General features: G+C 34.0%; 2 protein-coding genes across 8 annotated transcripts in view; one reads left to right on the forward strand and one right to left on the reverse strand.

Annotated features, from left to right (window-relative positions):
- LOC118268820 (uncharacterized) overlaps positions 1 to 27,933 on the reverse strand; it is an 86,761-nt gene that overhangs the window by 14,438 nt on the left and 44,390 nt on the right. Inside the window, exon 1 of one of the 7 annotated variants that reach the window (XM_035583505.2) lies at positions 27,561 to 27,921. The exons of the other annotated variants lie outside the window; for them this stretch is intronic. Within the exon in view, the coding sequence (XP_035439398.1) occupies positions 27,561 to 27,612 (52 nt within the window). The 5' untranslated portion in view covers positions 27,613 to 27,921. Of the gene's footprint in view, positions 1 to 27,560; positions 27,922 to 27,933 lie in introns of those variants that run through there. 7 annotated transcript variants of the gene reach the window in all.
- Positions 12,227 to 14,536, forward strand: LOC118268734 (uncharacterized). The gene is made up of 4 exons (XM_035583350.2): positions 12,227 to 12,492; positions 12,747 to 12,885; positions 14,065 to 14,168; positions 14,351 to 14,536. The coding sequence occupies exons 1-4, from the start codon at positions 12,438 to 12,440 to the stop codon at positions 14,422 to 14,424; spliced, it is 372 nt and encodes a 123-aa protein (XP_035439243.2). The 5' UTR covers positions 12,227 to 12,437; the 3' UTR covers positions 14,425 to 14,536.

A 27,933-nucleotide genomic window follows, 5' to 3' on the forward strand; every position in this document is an offset into this window, starting at 1 on the left:
GAAACAGTTTTTACACCTGTCGGTCACAAAAACTGGATCGGGTGACGCATGGTAGGTATTTATTGGGCGAATTTAAGCTACGGTTGTTACGTAGGTACTTAATAAAAAGTTCAGTTTATATTTGACTTGACCGTCACATTGCATTAGGTCGAAACTCCGAAATAGGCAGCGTAAGCGCACCGCACGCCCGCAAAACACCCGGCTGCGGCCAAGGAGACTTCAAACCAACCATATGTCGACATTATCTACCCCCAATCTATTAAAACATTAATATAATGCCATTAAAATACCTGAATTATAAACTAAATGAACGGAACTGATAAAATGCAAAACAATTTCAAACTCTTTAAATTATTCACGTTTGGATTCGCGCCAAAATTGTATAGTGCTTGTTGTATGTTGTTTACAATTTTCTAATACGTTTTCTTTTTCGAGAAATCCCTAGTCGAGTCAATATAAATATTATTATATCAACAATCAACGTTTTGAGACAGTATTTAAAGTCACCAAGAACAATAATATGTTAATAATTTAAAACAAAATCTTGAGGTATTCCTCGAAGCGCAACTGTTTTGAAATTAATTAACGTTTTCTAGATAATAACGTGTTTATAAATGTGTTATAAATAGTTTTTTTTTTCATCGGTCATCGGCTTCGTTATCTATGGTTTAGTTTAAATTTGGAATCAATTTTGTTAACCTAACTTTATTATTAGAACAAGATTTTGTTTTAAATTAATAACATGTTGTACTTGTAAATACCTATTAGAAACTGCAAAGTGAATTGTTTGGATTTTCTACTCCTGCATTTTGCATTTAGCGTTGCATGTGTACCTAATCTAAGTTCGTTTGTTACATAATCGTGCGACAATAAATCGTAAGCAAGCATTGCGTAATAAATGATTTTGTTTGCCGTTTGCGCCGGTTGAAATGAACAGCCATGTTGCCGATAACGGATGCAACGTTTCAAATTGATTCTAAGTAAATTTTGCGTGGGATGTTTTCAATAAAGGTTGTGTTAAGAAACATAGCCTTCTGATTTTAGAGTTGCTTTGTTAAAAGAGTTAACCTAAGCTACGAAGGATGGTATAATTCTATATCTGAAAACTTAGTGAGGGCACATACTGCTGGCTTTCTAGAATGGGTCCCGACTGCTTCAGTTTTACGATGACTTTCTATCTACCTTTCTGTTAAGATTGGAGTTAATAAACACAGAAACACGCACACACAAACAAACTATTATATTATTAGTAGTTATACTGTAGTTTATGTGGTATTTTATATAGTTATATACGTATTAAATATTGTATACTAACTAGACGACCCATATAAGACACCTATTTCAGTTAAATCCAAAGGTTATAAGAAATGGCCTTGCGCGATGTACCTAAAGTTCGTTTGACTATACGTGCGACTAAGCAAGCATTGCGTAATAAATGATTTTGTTTTGCGTTTATTTATGTTGTCCTATGTCAGTGCCAAAGAAAAAGTGATAGAGTTGCTTTGTAAATATAAACGAAAATACATATTCTATCTAAGTCACTGCTATTAAAGGTCAGTTTATTAGTATTTTATATAAAAGTGAGAGTTCCATCCATACGAGAATGAATCAGTATCTTCTGAGATCATACGGGACCTTCCAATGCATTTTTGAATCAGTCTTAGTCGGATCTTATATTCAAAAAACAATAAATTTATCGTCACATGACAGACGAAAAAGGACTTTGACATGTGCATGTTAATTAAAAAAATTGCGATAGTATATATTGGTATCGTATCGACGTATTATTTATATATGTATTGTATATCATAAAATCGGTCCAGTAGTTTTTGAGCCTATTCATTACAACCAAACAAACAAACAAACAAACAAAGTTTTCCTCTTTATAATATTAGTGTAGATATATCATACAATGTCAAGCTATGTGGTGACGGCATATATATAGGTCTAAGGAACTAAGTAAATTCTCTAATAAACCTGAACCTTTTAAGTAATCAACTAAAAACTACAACCAACAATCTCTCACCCACATGAAACCTATGCCAAACGTGGAGATTATGGCAAATTATGGCCTCTTTACGTAGCGATATGTATTATTGTTAAAATCACTATTTTTATATTGTTGCTTTATAAAGGAAATCATAAGTAACACAATAATTGGAAAGTCAATGTTCAGAGAAAGTGTGTTTGTCGGCTTACTTAGTCATTGTCGTTGTGAATTGTGAATTTTCTCAAGTCCTCAAAAGAAACAATGATCACCTACTTATTTTAAACTGAATACAGGCTACACAAAGTAAGACACATATGGCTTATTTACATAAGTGAGAACTCATATAAATTCATTGTAGTTAGTGAAAATGTTCTTTGTAGTTCAAAATGAACCTATGGAGTTTCTTGCTCGTTCTTCTCCATAGGAATCTACATCTTAGAATGAGCAAATAGCTTCACTTTATTTTTTGTTTCACATACAAAAGTGCCTTTCTGTTCTAATTGACTTTGATTTTTACTTTCAAAAACGCTCAGATCACTTTTCAGTTCAACTTTTCTCGCTTAAAAAGGTGACATCACAGAGTATTCTGTGGACGAGAAGTAAAAGGAAAATTCTAAAAGATAAAATCTATTCCTAACTTTCGAGCTTATGACTATCAAAAACTGTATTGACACGCGATATAAAAACTGTAAAGCGAGCTTATGAGGTGAAATACAACTAGATATTACTTTCAGATCTAAACACTAGAAATTACTAGAAGAGTACTTATAGGTATCCAAGCTGTTTCTTTCTGGAACCTCATTACCAGGGGTTTTCCACCATCATTAGGCCAACGAGACAGTCCATTAAGGCCTAGCATGCTAAGAAGTGAAACTGAAGTGTTTCAAACAAGCTGTACCTAAGCATAAATCGTCATATTGCACAATACATAAAACGTTTGCCGTAACCTTAATCTACAGGTAATGTCCGTCAGTGTGTCCGTTACTTTAATGGTAGTATTACTGGCTGAGAGTTTTTGTGGTCTCGGCTAAATTGCGAGTGATTCACTCTCCGGTTCCGAGAAATAAGATGAGAGTTACCGGTACGGGTATACTATATAACTATAGTATTAACTTTGTTGTGTGCTTATCATCTACGTAGTAAGTACAAGTGTTAACAGGTGCGTATTAACACTTGAAATTAATGTTTCTGATGCACATATATAAATAGCAGTCTGCTACAATGTCAGTAGTCTTTAATAAAACTATTATTGAAGTATTATAGTTATACCTTATAAGGAAAATCACCGCGGTTTATTAAACGCTCAAAATGTGCATATTAATACCTGTTGTAAAATAAAAATACAAAAAGAGTTATGTATCAGTTTAAACCTGTTCTTAATAAAGAAGTCTATCTACCTGTTGAGTTTCCGAAGGCTGATACAAAATAGCGAACAATTTTTAAAATCTTCTTCACAATCACAAATTCCACTTATAAATTTCCACACTTAAAATAGTCACTTCACTATAAAATTAATAAAACAATTAATAATTAGTATTGTGACGTTGGAGAGCACTTATGTTTTTTCCGTTATCACTTAATTGTGATGATAAGGAGCTGTAGACTGTAGAGTGACAGCGACTGTTTGTGACGAGGTGTCGGGTACGTATGGAGGCGTGTGGCGGTCTTCCACCACATTTGTATGAGGCTCGGCTCGCTGACAGCCGGCACTAATCGTGACGTAGCGAGTGACGCAGCCACACGACACCCCCAAGTTTCACCAAGTTACGTCACTACGCACCACACATGGTTTTGGACGTCTCTATACATTTTTTGGGTCAACTGACCTTTTACGCATGACTTGTAACTATTTTCGTAGGCGAATATTTTTGTTATTTCAATGTATTGCTGTTTAATATTATGTTTTTTTTTTTATCTGCGAGAGGCCATAGACTGTTCATAATTATGTTAGTTCCAGTTTTAGTTGTGGCTACTAATATTCGCAAATACCTACATACATATATTCTAATATTGTATTATTTTTACTTTGATTCTTTTATATTTAACGTGAAAATCAAAGTACGGAGTAGTTTTAAGAAAAATATCTAATTTAAGGACTAACTACTAGCCGGCTCGGCAAACTTCGTACCGCCTCAAACATGTTTTTCTCATCTTATATACCTCTTTTCACTTATTCAAATAATTCAAGATCAATATTTGCCAAATCGAGACTAACGAACAGCAATAGATTTTTATATATAGAGATTATTATCTATACTTACAACCTTCTACACAATACATACTTTGATAAGAGTAATTGTATTTTAGCATTAATTACACCGTGCTTACATAAAGCATGACATAATCAATATCATTGTTTATTTAGAGTAATTACGATTAAGTGCAATTTTCTATAAGCGGTTATTGTCTTCATGCACTTGGTCACGTATTGCTGTACCTATGTACATATATGTATATACGTAGCTACGTATTAAATTGATAATTATAGGTATATTCTAAGAGCAGTCTCAAGAAGATTCATTAAAGAATTCCCCGATTTTCATTACGTATGAGTTGTTCATCTTATGTTATTTTTTCTTAGAACTTAGTGACGTGATCCTTATCTCATTTTAATTTACTGATTTATTAATATCGTGCATTATAGTAAGTGCCATCATTTCTATTTTTCCTCAAAAAAGTAATCGTCAAAGTAGTGTTAGTACTTAGTGCCTAATGAATTGTAATTTCAATATTAGCTAATTACTAATTAGTCTCTATTAACAAATAGGTGCACATAGAAATATATTGAGGAACATAATACTTAAATAATTATAATATCCTTAAGTTAATTATAATATTCAATGAATGAAATTAGGAGCAATTACAGTAATGGTTTTTACCGCTTCTGGAGTTAGTCTATCTATTTATACCTACGTAATTCACAGACATAATATAGGATATATTATAATAAAACCTACGACAGATGTGTTATTTCCTTAAGCATATTGTATTGGGTTTTAACGTCACAAAGAATTATTAATCATTTGTGTCTAATTTCTTTTTTGATTCTTCGCCATTTTCCGGTGCAAATGTCGTCATATAAGTAACTTACGTATAGGATTTTATTATCAACCGTATAATTATTTATATGAGTTTCTTGTACTTCGTGTTTCTTATCCTCATGTCCTCTGCTAGCTAATTTCATAAGAATTGAAAAGAATTTCTAAGAATCTGACGTCATTTTATGAGTCTGACGTCAATTTATGAGTTCTAGTGTGGTATGATTTAACTAAGTATTTGTTTAAGAACATTATGTTGTTTGTACGTGTTAAAATACCTTTTATCAGGTGTTATTGTGCTGTGAATAACCGTGTTGAGTCTAATCTTTATACCACCTTATGTCGTTTAAGTGTAGCATCAATTACGTCTTTCAAATCTTGGTCCAATTATACCTAATTCTGTCAAGCAGTTTTGTGTAAAAGAGTAAGAAATATCTATACAAAGTCTTAAATTCTAGATATATTTGTACAAACTCATAAATTCCTAAGTTATAATGCATATATTATTGGATCTATTAACATTTATATAACAGAAAAATCCTCATGCAATCGCATCGAAAGGACGAGATATCAAGATTCAAAACAACTTGTTTTGACATCACAAAGACAAACTAAGCCTTACCTTATATACATTTGTCAATATCATCCGTATAATCCTTATACGATATAATTAAATAGGAATATTCTAGAAGCCATTATGGAAAATTTTGTGACATCTTATTTTTAAGCTTTGAACCAAACGTGTTAATTTGCATGTGGGGTCGAAAACCGTACTTTTTTACCTGCTGTACGCTAAATAGGACGAAAATATATATATTAATAAGTAATAATATACTATAAGCATTGTTGAAATATTTATAAATAGCTTTGGGTGTTTGCGAATACAATTTTTGGGTCTAAAAATAAGGTGTTAATATTGGTAAATTTTCCATGAATCTATTAATGAATTCCTATGCAAATAGTTTCGTTATTATTGGCTTGAGCAGTGTTGATAATGGATGCCATTGCCTAGTCCACGGCGAAACTTACCCATCAGAAATTAAAATAGAGCTATAACTAATGTTTCAAAGTAAACAACCCATTGTATGAGCATACATACAAAGTGTATGACAAATTTTTCATTGAATTAAGTACAATTTGACATGTCGTGCTCTTACAAGATATATTGCGTTGACTCATATGTTGGTAATACAGTACAGTACAGTAATACTACTGCTATAAGGTGTTCCCCTTTATAAGGAAAGAAGTTACTACGAGTACATCAGAATAACTCTTTCCTTATCTGATTACTAAATAATATCCTGATGACGAGATAAGAATGTTCATGGATTTTTTTCCTAATGAAGAAGTATCTAGATATTATTCTTTTCTTTCTAATTTTAATCTTAAGGTTTCCTATGAGGGTGACACTATCACTATATGATACAAAACTTCTTTAATAAATAAAGATTTAAAAAAACCTTGATTTGATACATTCATGATAAAATAGGAATAAAATGGTATATAGATGAACGCCAGTTATATGAGGCCGTGGAACCATCAATGTATAACTCACTGTAACTGGTATTTAGTACGTGAACAGTGTTTTAAATAATTTGTTGTAAGATTGCAAATATTTTGCGAATAACTCCGTGCTGATATTTGCATCTTGCATAGCATTATTCTGAAAACAATATTCGCAGGTATTCAGCGTATTCACATGCAGATTTAGTTTTGTATAATGATATTATATTTACTAGTTATGCAACTAATCCTTGGTCTTTATTTGACGCATAATTTCTAAGCTCAAGCCTTAGGGTTGTTACCTAAGTGACATCGAAATACAGTCAGTGTGTTACTGTTGTCACTTTTTGGACGTTTCTTTAGAAAATATACTCGACTAATGGCTATGGGATACGAGTACCACCAGGTACACATAAACCCCGGTCTCCTAATTTCCCGCGACAGATGTCACGCGAAACACGGCCGGGACGAGCGGACCGTGCTGCACATCTCGGGCTCGACGCTATTTCTGACCGCCGTGTTAATGACTTCATACAGATACACTCGCCAGTTGACATTTAGGTCATTCTATTATAGGTTTTATGATGTTTTTCTATATTTCTTTCGCACTACTCTCGTAGAGGTTAAAGCCCCACACGAATTAGCAACAATTTCGATGTCAAAGTCAATGTAAACAAAACCTGAATTGGGTTTTCACCTCGCTATTCTCGCTTATGGACTTTGAATTCTATGCAGTTGGATCCAAAGTTTAATTTTGACTAATGGATGTAGGTCGGTTTAGATACAGGCGTGCATTTTACGAACGTTCATGTGAATGAATACACTACATTGTTAGTTTACCTATAACCTGCTCCGGTGACCCAGTTCCTTAGTGTATTAAACTTGCTGTTATTGTGAAAACTGAGCTCTTTAAATTTTTTTAGGTGAAAAAGCAGTTATTTGTATTTTTATTGATAAAAATCGAGAATGGACGGAACAATTCCCAGTTGTTTGGAGTAAAACGCGTCCATAGCGACCAGTAAAGCTCGGTGCGCGTGTACTGAGAGGCGTCTGAATATGAATTAGATGAATCACATCTGTTTAGATCCGTGTGAGATGCCGGGAAGAGCGTGAGTACTATAATATCGCTTCGGGAAAGAACGGATTGCCCAGTTACTTCATAGCTTTGTCATGTTATAAATCAAAGAACAAGGATATTAAATACGTATTATATTAATTAAGTCTTATTAAAAGAGATGAGCATAAACACTAAACGTCCTAGATTCTTTATGTAATTCTCTATGAACTCGGAATAGATCAATGGATTTTATTCGTATGTCCTATAATCGTGAGGGCGACAAAAATATCAACTGGTTTACAGTACCTGTATTTAGAAAATTAGTAACGAAATGACACTATTACTTATAATAAATAAATATACTTATAACACATAGAAAAAGTAAGTTATTATACTAATGAGATTAAAAAAGATTAGGCACATATAACGTTGCTAATTGTAAGAGGGGAAAGTGTGTGAATAACTGTTTTTGGCTTATTGGGTAACGCGCTTACTTACTGAAATTTAATTATTTCCACCATTGACCTCAAGATCAAGAGAGAATTAGAGAGAAAGAGACAGAAAGAGTGATTTCTCTTTCACGTTAATATAAAATATGACAGACTCAAAACATTTTATCATCAATTTTAATTATGCTTATTTGGTTTTTTCTGGAGACATCGTATAAGTGGTGGTCTGGTCATACCTTTTACTTTTCTAGTATTTAGTTAGAACAGTGGAAAGACGTACTATAAGTACCTACATATAAGTTACACTTCAGTCTTCGGGGATTAACAGGGGTGATGTCGCTAAACAACAGACATATGGCACAGGGCGTGCATATTTTAACACACAACACATCTGTCATTGAGTGTGGTGTGAACTTGTATGTATGTTTATTTAAACTTCTTATATAGGTAGGTACATATAGGTAAGTTACAAATTAAATGTTTGAAAGCAACGTATTTGGAAGGATCTAATAGAAGACGTTTAAATTGTTTTAGTAATTCTAACATATCCAGTGTAGTTGCTAAATAGTGGCGCCATCGTCTTTTTAGGAAGATGTTTTGTTGCCAATTTGTGGAATCTTTTAGTTGTTATCTACGATTTCACCTTTAATAAAATAACCATACTAAAACGACACTTGACAAAATGTAGTTAGATACAAGTTAGCCAGTAAGTGTGGGGAGCCACAGTTCGGCATGAATGCCCCAGTAAGGTTACCAGAGCCCAATTACCCCCTCCCCAATCTCCGTAATCCCCAACAATCCTCAAATTCCCAAACAGGCCAAAAGGCCGTCAACGCACTTGTAACGCCTCAGGTGTTTCAGGCGTCTACGGGCGGCGCCGATTGCTTACCATCAGGTGATCTGTCGTCTGCTCGGTTACGTTTATCTCATAAAAAATGCAAGCTAGCTTCGACAGGACTGGTCGAGTACCCACAATAGGTTCCAGATAAATCCAGATCTTGCAGCTGTTGATTACGAATTAGAAACCTCTCCGTTCAGACCGCATCATCTTTAATGGGTACAATGTTTTTGACCTACAAATTAAATCTGTACCAGACGCGCTAGATTTGCTTTTAGAAAAGACTAGATTATTCGCTTTTATTTAAAATAATATCCCTTTTTTAATTTTAGACCACACTTATTTCAATTGGATTGTCTTTTTTGAGGAGGCAATCATCCCATGACTTCTCCCGCCTTGAGTGAGGCGAGAATAAGTGTCAGACTCTTGACTGACTACTGACAAAAAACCACCCCGTTCTTTCTCCTGCTTTGAGCAGGAGCCCCCGTAATCTGTTACGTTGTCCGTCGCTCCGGGCTATTTGGATTGTCTAGTTAAAGATAAACATTGTTTTACTATTTGTTAAGAATTTGAAAGTACGAATGCTGATACTAAGTTCTCATATTCACTCGCTACTCAAACTAGAAGTTTAGTTACTGAAAATACCACAAAAACAGTTGAACGAACTAGGAAACCGGACCGAATTAGACACTTAAACCCTTCGACCCTAATAACCTTTTCATTGAGTTCAACATCTAGATTGTACAACTAAATAATAGAGCTGTCAATGGGAAAGTGTAACGTCAATTTTCCGTCTACTATAATAGAGTATTATTTTATTAATTCCTCCCACGTTTGTGGCAATGGTTTAATGTGGGGGGGGCAGGTCAATCGATACGAAGGTTTATTAAATATGTATGCCGTAGAGTGGAGTAATCCATCGATCACCTGTTCCACTCTGTACGACATTTGTGTAGTACCTACTTATTGAAAAGTTCTAGCAAAGTTACGGTTCTACTATTGAACGCGAATAAAAGAATGGAAGGGTTAATGACTTACTGGCGCAGAGATATTTAATGATTACTTACGCTATTCCTTAGTAACGATTTTGTTCCGAAAACGATTGCTAAGAATTAGGTTAAGTATCTAACAATTAAATGGCTCTGAGTATGGCAGTTAGTGATAAACACGTAGATTAAAATTGAAATAAACATAAAATTATTTATATACCTATCAGAATATTTCTGTTACTTCAGGTGCGTGTAATTTAAGATAATAAACAATTCAACAGCTATTAAACACATTCCTATAATTCTACATACTATTATAATTGAGGTGTTTTTTGTTCCACGCGATACACGCAAACTGGCTTGAAATATATTAGTATATTTTTTATGGTATAAGCCTATAAACGAGCTGACGGATCACTTGATGGTAAGCAATCGCCGCTGCCTATGGACACCCGAAACACCAGAGGCGTTACAAGTGAGATTGGGGGTTAGGAATTTTTGGGGGTTAGGAATTTCAGAATTATAGAGGCGGGTAACTAATTGGGCCTCATGTAACCTCACTCACACAACCAAACACAACGCAATCGTTTCACGTCGATTTTCTGTGAGGTCGTGGTATCACTCCGGTCGAGCCGGCCCATTCATACCGAAGCATGGCTCTCCCACACTTAAAATATAGAGTATTATTAAGACTAGTAACTTTTCTTTTATGTATGTACACAAAAGATGTTGTGTAAACATGTTTGAAATAGAAAAGACATGCATAACGTATTGTTTATTAAGTAAGAAGGAAGTATGTATGTGTATTAAAATTGTGGCAATAGCAGGCGTTCAAAAAGCGGATCGTAATTGAAGGCTGCGTGTAAAGGTCATATCGTTGGTATTTTACTAAATTACAGTATTATTAAATGTCTTTGTTCTTTGAAACTGTTTAAAACGATTTCCAATTTTAAGTTTAAAGTCATTAGATTTTTTTTTGATGGTGCCAGCCTCAGTTGTTCTTTAGTTCTTCTATAGATTTATTTTATTCTAATAACCTATAATATTAAAATAAGTCGGGGTTTCCTTTCTGAAGCTATAACTCCAGAACGCAAGAACCGATTTCCACGGTTTTGCAGTTTTGCATTCGTTGGAAAGGTCTCGGGCTTCGTGAGGTTTATAGCAAAAAAAATAAAAATAATAATAAGCAAAGGCATAACAAGCAAAGTAGCCAAATGGAGTTCGCCGGGGTTTGCTAATCTATTATATAAAAATAAGTCGGGTTTTCCTTCCTGACGCTATAACTCCAGAACGCAAGAACCGATTTCCACGGTTTTGCATTCGTTGGAAAGGTCTCGGGCTCCGTGAGGTTTATAGCAAAAAAATCAAGAGAAAACCAGTAAAACGGCTAGTGCCATTTCTGATAATAAAAATGATATAAAAGTGTAGTGAGTTCTTGACTAGGAAACGGTTGAGAACCTCTGACTTCAATAATTGGTTCCTAATAAAGCCATAACTCATAATAATCGATAGGTTATCCATGTAGCAGACATGAGACCTAATTGGGCAGGCATGTGAGTGCACTGGATTCACAGCATTTGTGACCGAGACAGTTACCTACCAACGGGGACAGAGCCGGGTCGTAGGAGCGACCCGAATTGCGCTTATAAAGTCCACACACACAACATAAAACGTATTTACTAGCACGTCCCACCTAAAAACCTGGTCATACGGCTTTATTATGTACATAAGAAGATAGAAGTAACACATATGAATGAATTAATTGTTTTTTTTTATTAATTTATGATTCTTGTGACGTCTGTTCTTTTTGTTATTCGGTTTAGTAGATCTTAGATAGTCGTGATCTAGTTTTTAAATGCCTCTTTTTATGATTTTTTGTAATGAATTTTATGAAGCGACATTCTGCAAAGCTATAAATATAGTTCATAGTAAAATAATGGCATAATTTGCAATAACAGAGAAATGATTTATAACTTCTGTTTTATGATAGCATATCCTTATACAGTTGGGCTCAGTAGGGCTGACGCCTGATCCGGATCTACGGACTACGTAGCTGGAACCCCGTTTCTTCGAGCGGGGTGGTTGTTAGTCAGTAAGAGTCTGACTCTCCCTCACGCTGCGCCCAAGGCGGGAGAAGTATTTGGATGCTTTTCCTCCCGCAAAAAACCCCTTGCAATAGAAGAATTAATAAAAAAAACCAGTTCCAGATTATGTATCAACCCCAGATTATGCCTTAATAACAAAACATTACGTTTAAACATGAAGTTTCCTTCCAAAAATAAACAATTCGGTGATTTATTTTTGAACGTCGAACGTTAGAAAAACGTAAACAAAAACTTGTCTGTTAGTTTCTTTAGTGTTCTTTGGAACAAATGAAAACTTTTTTCGTTCAATGAGAATGATACTAGGATTACTAGGGTTAATAGAATAGCTTATCACGTAATAGATAGATGATAGTTAATTGTCCATTGTACTAAGTTAACAAGCGTGTGTTGGTCATCAAAGAAAAATGATTCCATGATCACATTCTTCGTCGTTCAGATCGTAGGCACACGTTGCACACACACTTAACAATGAAATTTTTAGTAATAAGTTTTGCCTCCTGCGTCCTAATAATATTGCCCAATTGTAAGTAACGTTTTTGTTTTATGTGTTTACTTATTTATAACATGATATGACATGTTTTTATCAGTTAAGCTATGCTGTTATATATAACAGAAGGTAATTAAATTATTACAATGTTTTAATTACAATGTGTTCTTGTTTTGGTTCGAAAATTGAACTTAATCAGGCCTTTAGCAAACTTATACAACTTTCTATAGTTCACATGACCATTAAATTTTTTTTCAGCAAGTAATCAAGTTTTATTTATTTCATTTCAGATTACCATGTGACCGAAGGCCAGAGCTTGGCTGTGCCGGATAAATTTTTCAAGAAAGTTACATTTGAGAAGATAAATCGCGGTGGATACAACGTCACTACTTGTTTGCAAGACCTACTCAATTGCTGGGAAGTCATAAAGTAGTGTACTTTTAATTTATTATCAAACATAACAATAACCAATGACAGTCCACTGCTGGATATAAGAGAAGTTTGTCATAATCTACACTTTTATGCAGAATATGAAAGGTTGCTGGAGGGTTGGAGACCGCATTCTAATTTCAAATTGAATGTGTTCTACTCTGCCCTTATAAGACGGAACGATTACAATTGAACAGTTAAGATGATAATTATTTGCGTAACCTGAATCTGTTCGAAATTTAAATTTTTGGAATTTGGAATGTCAATATTTAAAATGGAAATACTTAGGGAACTGAGGAATTCCAAAAGTCAATAACCGGTCCACGTCGCTTCATCGCACAGTGTCGCGAAATCTTACCTGAAACAAAAGAATAAACTCATTAATATTTCGCCAGGTTACACATGAAGTTTTGTAACAAAAGAGGTATCAAACTGTAGTTACGCCATCTTGTTTAGTACAATGGCGGGAGGGCAATTTGTGTGGGGTCGCAAGGGATTGTTCGTCGGTCGGCGCACGCGCCGTGAAACTATAGCGGTTCTCTGCGCTTGGGCATCCCGTTCCTTCTCCTGCTTTGAGTCGGAGCCTCTACAGCTACTTTACTCTAACGCTACACACCTTACGATTTAACTGTGCTCTCGAACTGTACAATTAAATCGTAGCTCTATTTACTTATTTATAGGGACCACATTTATCTGCAAATATGTGTTAAATCTTTATATATATATAATTCTTCTGTAAGTGTGTATGTCACTGAACTTCTCTTAAACGACTGGACCGATTTTGATGATTTTTTTTGTGTGTGTTCAAGGGGATCTGAGAATGGTTTAGATTCACAATTTTGTCCGCTGGACAATGATTTTTTGATTATTTTTTAATTTATCAGTAGTTGTTGATTTTGGAATGTTTTACATTGAATCCGACAGACGGCGCTACCATCGCAGTGTCAAATATGAATGACGTTAGATATTGTCATAACATTTGAATAACAATTTTCATCAAAAAGGTCCAGAATGTTTTAGCTTATTAAAAAAAAAAAAAAATTTTCAAATTAAAGACGTGTAGACAGGACAACGTCTGTCGGGTCCGCTAGTGTTAAATAAATTTGCTTTCTTTCTTTTCAGGTATCTCTTTCTAATTATATTGTCTTAAAATTAGTTCAAAGTGTTGTTTCGTTTCAGACCAGACGTAGTATGTTTCAAGAGATGGAGCTACGACACATATAAGTTGACCGTTTGCGAGATGCTCAAGGACACTTGTGACGACTTCAAGGGGTATATCGATGGTTAGTCTTTTGTATTTCGTTTGAATTTTGGGCGTTAGGAATTTAAGGTTTGTTGGGGAATCGGGAATAAGAAGATTGGGAAGGTTGGATCACTATTGTACCTAACAGCAAATTCATACGTTAGAGTCATCAATTGATTAATTAGTTATTCATTTCATGAGAATTATTATTTATATTTTCAGAAAAACTGGGAACACGTCTAACGTTGTTCGAAACGACGTGCGCGTGGAATGCTGCATCACAATTTACCAAGTAAAAATGTAAATGACGAAGAAAATTTAAATTGTGTTAATCTGAAATATATCACTTTTAGTAATAATTCATGTACTTAAATAAATTGGGATCAAATAAATAGCAGATCAGTTGTTTTAATGCCGTTTTTTTCGAAATCCGCATTAAAATAGGTATCCGAAAAATAAAATATTATAAAAGCATAAATATATAGGATGGGTTTCGAAACCGCACTCTTATGCATGAGAAGCAGTCGTCTTAAATTTTCGGGACACCATTACATAAAAACGCAGACACAAAAGACTTCTAATTGTGTAAAAAGGCGTATTAGTTTGTGTATTTTGTGATTATAAAATCATGGGGCTTATGTAATGTAATGCCTCCGTATCACACACTGGACGGATAAGGCCAGCAATGCTTAATTTAATTCTGGGATAAAAACATGGCTTCTGCTCGCGCTTGGATAACCACGCACTGTGTGATTGGCTTCATATTCATTGTTATTGCTGAACATTATTATATATATTTATGGAGTTTCTTGCTCGTTCTTCTCCATTCGAAGCTATACTTTGGAACGAGCGCCTAGCTTCACTGACAGACTGACGGACAATTCAATTTGACGTTTCAAAAGTGCCTTATTTAGGATTAATTGAAATAAATGCTTTGACTTTGACTTTTATGTTTAAGTATTATTGATAGTATAATCTAATCACAGTGTCTATAAGATACCTTCTAAGGTTATAAAATGGTAGTGCAGTGAGTAAAGTTCCCTAAGAAAAGGAGGATCTTCCGACCAAGCGAGGTGATCATGCCTGTCGGGCTTTCTGCCCAATTATAGTTTGTTGGGATTTTTTATCCGTGTTTATTCGCATGTAAACTTCATATCTGCGATGTATGATTTATGACGTCATCCGTTGATTTGTTCATCGATCGTCTATGTGCGACTTCTGTCATCTGTCATTTGTCACTTGTCATGTGTCGCCATACTCGACTACGGGGTAGTCTAGATTCTGAATAGAATGACCATTTTACCTAGGTAAGGTAAAAAAAATTGTACGAACACAATTTTTGTATCTCTTTTAATCTTTTTTTTGAAATATTCTCAGATATCTAATATGCAAATTGAGAACGCGTTATTGTGACAATCGATTTTTTTCCTTGTTCAGGTATTTTTGGTAAAAAGTGAAACTATGAAAGTGAAACTTGTATTTGTGACAAAGTGGACAAGTTCACGGGTGTTCGTTTAATTACCAAACCGCTACGTTACTAAATGGAAATTTTCCGCTCGTTCTCCTTGGTATTGATAAGAATAGTATCAGAAATATAACAACTCGATAAAGGTATTAAGCATTAAGCCTCTATACTATTTTACTGTAGAGGTTCCCGTACGGTTGCTAAGGGCCAAATTAAGTAAACGCGAAATTTCAAAAACTTTAAATGGTGTTTATTTGTATTAATGGCAAAGCATTAATAAATCTATTTAGCTGAAGTCACTATAACACCGTAATCGGTTTTCTCTGAAATCAACGAATCATTTTATTACTTTATATGCCAGTTGGACCAACAGAAACTTATCCAGGTTGTTGAAACAGCGCTTTAGATTAAAATGACGGTTGCAGTTATTTATAGTAAATATTGCAATAATAAAAATATAATTAGCAACACCGTGGCAGTTCTTGGGTTGCCAGTTACCTAAATATAGAACACGGGTTGCCATGTACATAAGTTCTAAAAATTATCACTAACAGAGCAAAGTTGTTGGAAAGTTACAAACTAAGAATGCAGTCCAAACAAATTAAGTACTCCAAATATAACAAGCAATTAGCAGTATCTTGTGAATTTATATTTTTAGCTTAAACTAATGAGAACTTAACGAATGACAAACTCTTTGGGTGTAATTTTAGATTCTAAACGGATTACGTTAATTGAATGAGTAAATTAGTTTTAAATCAATTTTAAAAATAGAACGGTGATATTTTTTTGAAGTATTCTAAATAGGTTTAAGTGGCCAGTTTGAATTGTGGCTGTATCGAGTATCGACGTGTGTTGATACATTAGAGATATCGATCGACTAAGCTCGTTAATCACGATATCGCGGGTCGCCTCTATGTCATTACGGTTGTGGACTACATTGGCACAGACAGATCCATTTAACAATATGTACTTTAATAATAACCTACAAGTAAATAATTGATTTGTGTTTTGTTTTAAGTGTTATTTTCATGGTATGGTGTCATTAAATCGATAATGATATTAAATCGATATATAATCGAATATTGTTTGTTGTTGAGTATAAGTACCTATTTCAATAAGTGTTTTGTCGCTATCAATTTACTTATTGTGCCTACTTAGTTAAGGTGAAGTCCCTTTATCAATACAGATAAAATATAATGTCGCAAAAGGCTGCTAGAAAGATCGTTAAGGTTCATTTTGAAATATAATTTATAAGTGCAGATTGTTATTTGTTACTCAAATGAATTAAATCAGTCAATATATTTCAATTAAGTAATCCTTACTAATCTATTAATTTAGAGATGTTTATTAATAAATGGTAGTGGTAACTTCCTATGGTTTTGATTAAAATTCACTGTGATATCCTTCATAAACAAGGAAATCGATCGAAAGACAAAATTCACAAGAAAATTCTAAATATATAAGACAAGTAAATAATCCTATTCTGTTATATTTATGCTGGATATTTAAACAGGTATTACATAAAACAAAACTGTAACTAAAACACATTTTTCTTGTTAATACTACTATTATCTTAACCAAAATAAATAAAAACAAAAGAGCACTCTGATTTTAAAACTACTACTAAAAATCTTCTAGAAAAAACTAAGAACACACCTTTTAATCTATTTAAAAAACCGGTAATTCTGTTTAACCTATGTATAGGTGTTATGATCAAATTCAAATTAAAGATCAAAATGATATGCAAATTGCTGTTCGTCATAATTTCCTATAATATTGTCATATTATATTATAAACCTGTTATATCAGTTATATTGACATTGAAATATTATTAATAACTTTTATTAAAGGCACATAAACAGGTAGATATATATACAGTGCACTATATATGTCATATTTTTTAATTTAAGAATTGTAGGTATAGGTTATCTCACTAAATGCGAAAGTTTGTATGTTTGTTTGTTACTACTGTACTTTAAAACAGCTGAAGGGATCGAGATGAAATTTGGAATTGTGACCTTACGTCATTCATTCATCTATTTTAGTACAAAGGTGCGTTATACAATACCTATTATAAAAATACATAAATATTAGTTTCTAAACTGTTATTAAAATAATCAAATGATCTATTATATGTACGATGAATACCGAACTCATATTCATGATTTAATAGAATATTTTTAATCAGCCTCAATCAATCACAACTTGCCCATGACCCATATGCGCGGGAGTGGGTTAATCATTTGGTTTACAGGAATATAGTTCAGTACTTCATAGTAAGACGTTAAATATTTGTAGTTTCACCTTCTTGTTTTCTTAAAAATTACGATAGTGTGGCCACCCACAAAAAAAAATAACACCATAAGGATGTTTGATGCGGACGAGTACTTTGTCGTTTTAAACGCAGCGAATTTTTTCTTTGTTTTAGTTTTAAATTATAGTAAGTTGTACATATTTATTTATACTTATTAGGGTTTTTTTAGGGGGGGAAATCATCCAATCACTTCTCTCACCAGGGCGAGGTGACTCAGATTAGTGTCAGACTCTTACTGATCAAAAACAACCCCGTTCTTACTCCTGCTTTCGAGCTTTCATGTAGATCTACTTAATTACTTATTTATAATCGCTTAAATAAACTCAATAGGACTTTTTAAATCATTCAAATCTATTTTAACGACAGACAAACTCCGTACAACAATTAAATCAACGTTTCAATTTGATTGGCTTTGAAAAAAATAACAACTGTTCTCTTTTAGCTTAATGGCTGTAATCAAAACAAATGAAAGCTGTTCTCCTTGACTTTATTGTTCAAGTAGGATGACAGGCAGGACACATCGGGTCTATTAAACTAATTTACTGCAGTTTAGTAGGATGGGTCATAGGCCAGCCAGATGCAATGTTAACTAACATCATAAATGGGACCACACGGGAGACAAGATACATTTAGCAATAAAACAATGTGATATGTGACCATTTCATTTCTTCTTTTAAGAATTTACTATTATTTTAAACGTAATATTTATTTCAAATTACACCACACCTAATATGATAAATGCAGTTTAACAAAACCCAAAACAAATATCTGTAATGAATATAAATAACCTTAACATTTATATTTATATTATCCTAATATCTACTTAAATAACTTTTACAAGTTATAGGAACTCATCATTTACCACAGCTTCATATGTTACATTTGTGAACTTTCTGAATGAATTACATAAAAGTATTTTGTATTAACATCTGTTTACGATATTAAACATATATTATAGTCTGTATATCTCTTTGTCTGCACAAGTCACGGAACTAGACCCGTCGCCGAAGACGTTCACCTTCACGATCTCATGTCATTTACAAACACGATTTCATACGGTCCATCAAAATTGGCCAATGGTCGGCCAACATTGGAAGTTGGAACACTGGCCATTGTGTCAATATAATAAATTAATTTCTTCGGGAACAGTCGGGCACCGTCGTCAATGGTCGCAGTGTGAAGTACTTGCACCAATTTTATGTACCAAATGTACCGAGCTCCCAATTAACTGTCGAGCGAGACATTGGCATAAATCAGTTTGTTATATAACAATCAAAATAGTCCATTAACTATGATAACTTAGAGCTGCAAATAGCCGCAGACATTCTCCGACCGAGCAGTAGTACAAACAAGGTATTGTTTTGTCCAATGAATGAATGAGCCATCGTTTTATCATCAATATAAACCATTTGAATGATCGTTGCTTCATGTCGCTTCATATTAATGATTAGTGGACGATGTATCATATTTTCTTGTTGCATATTTAACTGTACTTTCGTATTAACATTATTAAGAGATATGCTATGCTTTTCGTAAAGAATTTATTATAAAAATCCTAAATAATGTCATATTTTTAAGTACATATTATTCTATAAACATACAAATTTATTCAATCTTTAATCTAGTTAATATACATACGTATTTAAAATCATTAATTCTTTTAAAAGATTCAGGTAATTGATTGGTAAATCTGAATGCGATAGATAAATGGCGAACGCTACCTACATAAATCATGATTAGCATTTAACATATCGATCTTAAACCTTGAAATTCGCTTCCTGAGACGTGGACGAGAGCTTATTCATTTTATGGTCATCTTAAAATCGTTAATTTGTATTGTAAACACACATTGTCGCGATAGTTACGTCATTGTTCAACAGTAGTATCTAAAAAAAATATGTTAATATTAAAAATTTGTATTGATTTAGGCATGCTGTGCTGGTGTATTTAAAATTATAAAATGCATAGCTAAGTTTGCCAGTCAGACGAAGTGAACGCAGCGAGCAGTGTGGCGAATGAATCTGACGTGGATTTCGAACGAAGCATTCGTCTGTGACCGATTGCACCTGATCAGAAATAATAAGTACAATACTACAATGACGACATCTTAAAATACAGAAAGCGATGTAATTAGCAGCTGGAAATGCTGGAATTGTATTCTCATAAACCTCCCTAATCGCCCTCGACATGTGAGGGTACTCAAATTGTTGGTTACCCAACCCATGTTCGGTAGGGTCTGACATTAAAAAAGTTAATCATAATTTATGATGGCATTAATTTATGACGTACCCCGGGATTTCATAAAACAATAGATAATTTTAATACTTACGCAGGCTTAATATTTTTGACACATGATCGACTTAAAAACGCGTTAATTCGAGAATCTTCAATGGATATCTTTTATCTTTAATACCATAATGTATGTGTGGTAAAGATAATATGAAAAGTACTACAAGTAATAAAACAATAAACGACTTTATGATATAAGACAATATAAATGAAAATCGCGTAAATATGTTATTATGAATAAATAAATGCATAAGTAAGTGAAAACCCAAGGTTTTCTTGTGTAGTGATATAATTTATAATACACAGGCTTTTCTAATCCGTATTACAACAGTTGTTAAGGATTTTTCAACGTTATGAGTCATGATATTTTATCTGACTTATGTTATATAAAAACATAAAGGCTTGACTACACATGCCACGGATATTGTTCCCGCAGGAACCTATTTGTGCGGCTTCCTTGCAGGCTTGATTAACATACTTGCATGAACATACGTCTATGCAACAACTGTGGCACAATACTATGTTTTCTATGTAGGTTTTGAAATAAATGATAAAAGGAGTGAAGGTATTTTTTCATAAAAGATTAGTAATGTACATTTTAGTATAGAATGAAATTCATTTTATATTATAGAAGTAAATTATATCGTTTAACACCTGGTACGAATACACGAAAAGTGTAAAAACTAGATATTGATGTATTCTACAAAAAAAAAAACACTACGCACATGTGTCATGAATGGATTGGTTGTTGTTGTTATGTTTTAATATTCCTATAACTTATGTGTTTACGCGATTATCAAGTGCATTACAATCTTACATAGTTAATAGTTAAAGGTAGATGAATTACAATATCTGGAAACATAAAATGACTAAGTTGTTTACGATAGGTAACAATGACGACTGTCGTTATTTCTTCTTGTTTACGCCAAGATTATGAATAACTTTTATATAGAAAACGTTTATTTATAACTTTTTTGATATAACACGAATTTTAATTATAATAACATCACTAACTTCTTACATAAATGTAGTATCAAACAATAAACATTATTGTTATCACTGTTTGATTAAAGAACAACAAATAATAAAGATCAACCAGTGACGAAATGGCAACACTACAAATTATCTTCTGTTTGTGCATAATGCGCAAAATAGGTTGAACAACAATAGGATTAATATTTATTCAACAATTAACTGTAGTTGAGATTGCCACGATACACAATCAAGATGAAAAAAAAAAACAATGCTTCGGTATGTCAATTAGTCATTAAAGTAACGAAGCGCAGTTGAAACAGAGTTTTTGCACCAAGGAGGTTAAACAAAAAATAAATAAATTCTCAATTTAAATGATAAATTGTTCTCTATTTATATTTTGGCGGGAAATGTCTTTACGAATGCCATAAAATGGAGGTAAATTATGAAAGCTGAAATTACATACGCGATAAATAAAGACGGAATTATTTACAATACAAAGTCACAAATATTTGGAAATTGTTGGCACGATATCAAAATAAGAGAAATCGAAGGGAACGGAGCGTACCTCGTACCTCTGCCTTGTTGCCGAAACAGTGAATTGGTACGTGCTGTTTTCCGCTAGTTATTCCGTTGGTAAAAACAAAAAGGTCGCTGTGAAGTAATTAATTTATTACTAGGTTATCGTCGCCTTGACTGGCTGTTGATTTCAATAACCTTCTAGCTTTTTTTTTGTCAAAACCGCAATGTATTGAAGTTATTTCACTACACATGAATACTTACACATTCTGTATGTTTGCAATGACATGACATTTAGTCTAAGAACAGGTTGCTATGTAGCTCCATAATGTCACTTGTGATATGCGGTATCATTAAACAAACCGGTTTTAGTTTTATTTTTGGTAGGTCGTCATCAAAAGATTGGAGGAATCCATGTGCACTTTACATTTGGTAGCGGTCACTGTAGAAGGTCTAATGGTATTAAGATATTGAAAAACGTTTACAGAACATAACGCCATGAGGCTTATGTTCCATGAAATGGTTAGAAAATTGGTAACAAGTCAACTTAATTTAGTCACTAGTTAGTGGCATTAAAAAAGTCAAAGCACATACTTATTTCATTGAATCTTAATTAAGTACTTTTGAAATGTCAAATTGAATGTCCAACTGTTTGTCTGACAGTGAAACTATAGGTGCTCGTTTCAAAGTGTAGCTTCGAATGGAGAAGTACGAGCAAAAAACTCAAGCATTGCAATAGATTGCGATTAAAGAAAATATAAAAAAATAATACATGTCATAGCGTCTGGAACTTCGAATTGGAAGTCCAAAAACATCGAATCAACACAATTCTACAAAACCAATCAAACGAAACAACTCAAAGAATTAAACAACCATGATTTCGTACGCACGCGCTCTATAAGAACACAGATCTTGACAACCCTGTGACATACCAACGGAGTTAATTGATTCTTAACACGTCCTGCGCCGGTTGGCATTGTGCTTGCTATATGCCAAACATGCCCCAATGTTACCGCACACTCTAGGCGAGCCTACATGGAGATTAGCTACGGGAAATAATTGCCTACGTTACGTCAACGACCCACTTTCTGACAGGGAAAAGTCGGCTAGCCTTACTTACATGCTGTTCATAAATTGTGATGCACATCGTCAGGACTTTTAGTTATTAGTAGCATAATTTATAACTACATAGAGAATATTTTTTCTCGTTAATGTTTAATTTGTTAGAAGATAACAAGCACGCATGTCTTTGTAATAAATTGAAATATCTAAATTTGTTTAGATTTCGAACTGAAATTGTCTATCAAACTTTATTAAGATTTCTAAGTTAATACGATTTTTCTACAGAACTGAAACAGAAAATCTATACCCAAATGGTGTAGAAATCTATAGAACTGTTTTACGTACAAAGATACCATAAACAAATGTGACAAAAATACATAAAAATGTAATATTTACATGACACATCGTCAATCTCTGCATTAATATTTTAATGCCACAATGTCAAGGAGTGACAATAGTATCTGTAGGTGAGTTCATTTTTTCTTGAATGGCAACAACAGACAGATTAATTATAAACTAAGCAGACAATAGAAAGTATTTTATTCTAAATTTAGTATAAATAAGAACAATTGTTGAGGTTCTGAGTTCCAAAGTCATATTTTAACAAAATGGCGAAGGCACCGCTGTGTTTAATTAACTTTGAAAGTTTTAAAAATATTACCTAAAAGTACGAGTACTGTAAATATTCTTAAATTATCTTCTTATTATAAAAAAAGGATTTGACAAGACGACCCAAAGGTTAAGTACGAACAATTTTGTACTTGACAAAGGAGGGCCGTAAAGTTATGTGTGTCAATGTTTTTATATTTATTTTTTTCGAACACCATTGACTAACGGTATCTAAAGGTTTTAGGAGGAGGGCAGACGGTCGATATCCTCGTAATTTGACCTCTTTTGACTAAGACCCTCGTCTTGTGAACAGTCAACTGAGTTTCATGTAAACTTTTGTCCGCTTTTGTGCAAACCATCAGTGTATAAATAATTAATATTCAGTCTGATTACTCAACAGTTAACGCTTCCACATATTATTTATCTTACTCACTGGTAACATTGCTTCTTTCTGTGTTTCATGTTTAATCTGATATAATATAAATTTTCGTCTTTTTTCATGTACTCATAATTAAAATAGAGAACATGTTTAACCCTTTAACCGCGTGTCCCTGCCGCTCATGTCGTATTGCTGCGACAGAGAATGCCCATAATTGTTTCGTTCTATGATTGCTCCTCCTTATTTAGTGTAGATATATTTTTTTCAATTGATACTTATTTGTTAAGTATGGCGGTTAAAAGGTTAAAATGTCTTTTCCGAACCTGTCTACCGTTTCAGGAAACAACGATAGTGATGTTATTTATTTTTATTCAATTAATCCGTACACAAGATTCGAGGACAAAATGTCGGAAAAGATTTTTTTCAACAGTTTATTATCCTTTTATAAATATCGTAGCAGCCATATTTCTATGAAAACAAACATATTTTTCCTTTATTGCGAAATAGGTAACTGACAATGCCTGTCTTCATTATTAAGGTCACGACTGAGTGATGAGACTTTTAATTACGCGAACTATTAATTAAAGTACAACAGAAGAGTACAGTAATAAGAGTTTTACTTATTACTGTACTTTTGACGTATTGTTTGAAAAAAATCTGTTTATAGGATCTGACCGTGATTGCAATGTTACATTTTGAAGGTCAGTGTATTATAACGTGTTATTATAACAAAATGGGTAAGTAGCATGCGAGGTTCTCGGCTATAGAGGTATAAATCTGTTAACATACTGTATATTATGAACAACGCATTAACGTCAGTGCAAAAGTGGTACATAACAAATTGGGAGCAAACCGCTTTGTTGGTTTACATCGTCTATAGCAATACCAACCGGGTATCATGTCTTGGGTTCGATTTCCGGCATCGACAAGGTTAGGTTAGCTCATTTGGCTTTCTGATCTTGTAGATTTTATTAGCATTGCTGTTTGTCTGTAGTAAATAGTAAGTATTAATAATATTCGATACTTGTCTACCTATTGCTTATCACTTCGGGAAATAACCGTCACTATTATATTTATTTTTCATACGTAGGTATAGAAAACGGGTAAGATACAACGCCATGTCTTGTTTAAAAGTTCAATAATTCATGTGTGTCATTATCCTATTCGTATTAAATAAAGACGAAGGTCAGGAGGGCTGCGGTGAATACTAACGATTCTTGCACCCTTTACCTTGATACACAGCGGCTTTGACACTTATACACACTTTTTGTTAATGGCAAATTGTGTCTCCCTCCAACTTTGTAAGGCCATGCATCATTCCTTAACTGTAATCACCAAATGCTCTCGTTTCCGTTGGCTGGCCAAGCGAAACTGCGGCCAAATCTAGTCTACGCCAAAGCGTTAAAATAATTTTGACCTTACAATCGTGACATGGAAGAAATAAAATTAACATATAAATATTTCTATGGCAACGAAGAACCCAACACTATTACCAGTAATGTACCACTTAGACTTTATTAGGAAATCAAATATTGTGTTTATTTTATTGAATATCAAAACAAGAGTTAATTTTAGATGTTTGGACGGCATACATTTATAATTCCCACGCGTAAAATGTCTTGAATAAATTGTTCTGCTTCTTGACGTTCTCGAACGTTCGAATGCATTTTTCTTAATTTTTTTTAACTGATATATATTTTTTTATTACTTTAACAAACGTTAAAATTAATTTCTAAATATAATAATTAAAAATTAAACTAAATATAATTTATTTCATATACCTATATATTAAAGTTACATAATTTTAGTGTATCTTTTAATTATTATGTCTTGAATAAATTAGAAAAGTAGATTTACAGTTTCGGTCTATTGATTTAATGTAAATGTGAGCTAGAATGTAGAATGCTTTAAGATAACGGCATGAAATCAAGGTTATTGGTCTTAGTTAAGACAAAAGTAGTGCGAGACTGTGAAACTAAGATCATCGAACATCGAGCAACTGAACGTGGAAAGTGAATTCATTCAACTCAACTCAGTGGAATGTAATTTATTGACTTTTTTATTGTAGATATAAGCAAGTAAACCTGATGGTCAGCAAGCGTCGCCATGGACACCCGAAACACCAAAGATGTTACAAGTGCGTTGCCGGTCTTTTAGGGATTAGGAATTCAAGGAATGAAACACAACGCAAGCGTTGTTTCACGTCGGTTTTCTGTGAAGCCGTGGTATCACTTCGGTCGAGCCGGCCCATTCGTGCCGAAGCATGGCTCTCCCACACTTAATTGATTATCTCAATTTCACACTTGTGTGTTTTAAGGTGACGTTATAGCAGCTTAGCTGCTACCGTCATACTCGTCATGGCCATGGCTTTGGCAAAAACATAAATATATTTGAAAATCAAAGGCAAATAAGAATATATGTGTTCTCCTAAAATACGTATAAGCAAACATAAACCTGTTTAGTATGAATGAACGCGTCTCAGACGAATCGCATTTCAAACAACAGACGTTCGTTAATGTCGGTTGATTTTAAAATTTCAAGGTGCAATGTGCGATCTAATGAGAGTTATCTGTCTAGGACAATACCTTGCAGTCTTATTGTTCGTTTGTAATGTGGGAAATAGAATATAGCATTCATATTGGATTACTGGTGGCAACAGTGTCAAGGTGTAATATGATGCATTGGTTAAGGTCTGGTGGAAAACTTGTCGTAAAATGTTAAACCAGTCGCAGGCGACAGTTGTCAACGTAGAAGTTCACCATAGTCGCTGACGTCACCAACCTTGAGAGTACATTCACTTAACCAAATCCTTCCGAAGTCGGGTATACCCGGACGTATGTATAGGTATTACAATTATGCCGATAGTGATCAATCGTGACGTGACGCCAGTTCGTGTTGTGAAATGTATGTGAATGTAGTTTTAGGTGCACGATTTGACATTAGAACGTGCAAGCTGTTATCTTTTTATCAAATAATTGTATGTCTATTAGGCTCATGCAACTACTAAAATTGTAGACACTAAAAAGGTAAAAGTTTACGGTAAAAGTGTCTCCAAATATTTCAGTTTTAATATAACGTCTTTACTTTATAAGTTCATTGACGGATTCTGTTTAATATTTCGATAATTACAAGCATACTGGCCGTGCTACAGAATACTAAATATCATTGAAGCCTTCGAACGAGAACTATGATCGCATTTATTATTCATAGCCAGTTCCTCTTTGTTATTGTTTAGTTAGACGCTAGGCAAACTACCGATGCCCTCATCGCATATTACCTTGGTAGCGCATGTTTACATTTTTCATCTATTGGAAATGTTTGAGATAAAAATTATTTAATTTTCATACTTTGCTAATGAACCTACGTTTGTGATTAGTTTGCTGTAACCATGCGGGTACCTACAGTAAATACCGACAGTTTACTTGGAATATAAAGTCACACTCCGCCATGTAGTAGTTAATTACAGCCTTTATTAGATACATCATTAGCATATTATAATTCAAGGCTTGTTATTTCCTTAAAGTCAATCTTGCCTTACAACCACGGCTAATAAAGTCAATTTATGTATGGGCATGGACCCAATTACTTTATGATACTAAGGACGTTGACGTGATTGTTAAATCAGACAATCTTAAGTATCCCGATCAGTATCATCAGCTCATTTTGAAATAACGACAGCATCTGATGTCCGTTGGTGGGTTCGATTTCACTTTATATTAGCAAACAAGTTTAGTAAAGTTTTTGCCAGCCGAGTGCGGATTTAGAAAGGAATAGGGCGCGTGCACACTCGCGGCAGGCATTAGAAAGTGGCGGAGGACCTCACCTGCTCCGCATGAGTTCTTCCAGAAGTCGCAAAACTTGCTGCACGCACACATCTCGATGTACGTCACTTCGCACTAGTGCCAATGTATTTTTAAACTTCACTTGTACAGTTTCGCAATCCTTCAGCCGGTGCGCATTCACACGATCGCGTTAATGTCGACAGCTGAGAAAAACTTTATTGATGTTATAGTAAACAGTGGCGGCGTAAACATGTCAGCTAGCGGCTCAGATGCTCGCTTGTGTACCGTTGGAGCGTAGAAAGCGAGCGCGCGTGGTCGGGGCCGCGGCGGCCGTCGGCATCGTTCGGAGCGAGCGTGGCGGCGCGCGACGTGCTGCCGGTGCGGGCGCCCTCGTGCGACTGCCGACCGAAGCCC

The sequence above is a fragment of the Spodoptera frugiperda genome, chromosome 2 (assembly GCF_023101765.2).
Source record: "Spodoptera frugiperda isolate SF20-4 chromosome 2, AGI-APGP_CSIRO_Sfru_2.0, whole genome shotgun sequence".
Taxonomy (NCBI): domain Eukaryota; kingdom Metazoa; phylum Arthropoda; class Insecta; order Lepidoptera; family Noctuidae; genus Spodoptera; species Spodoptera frugiperda.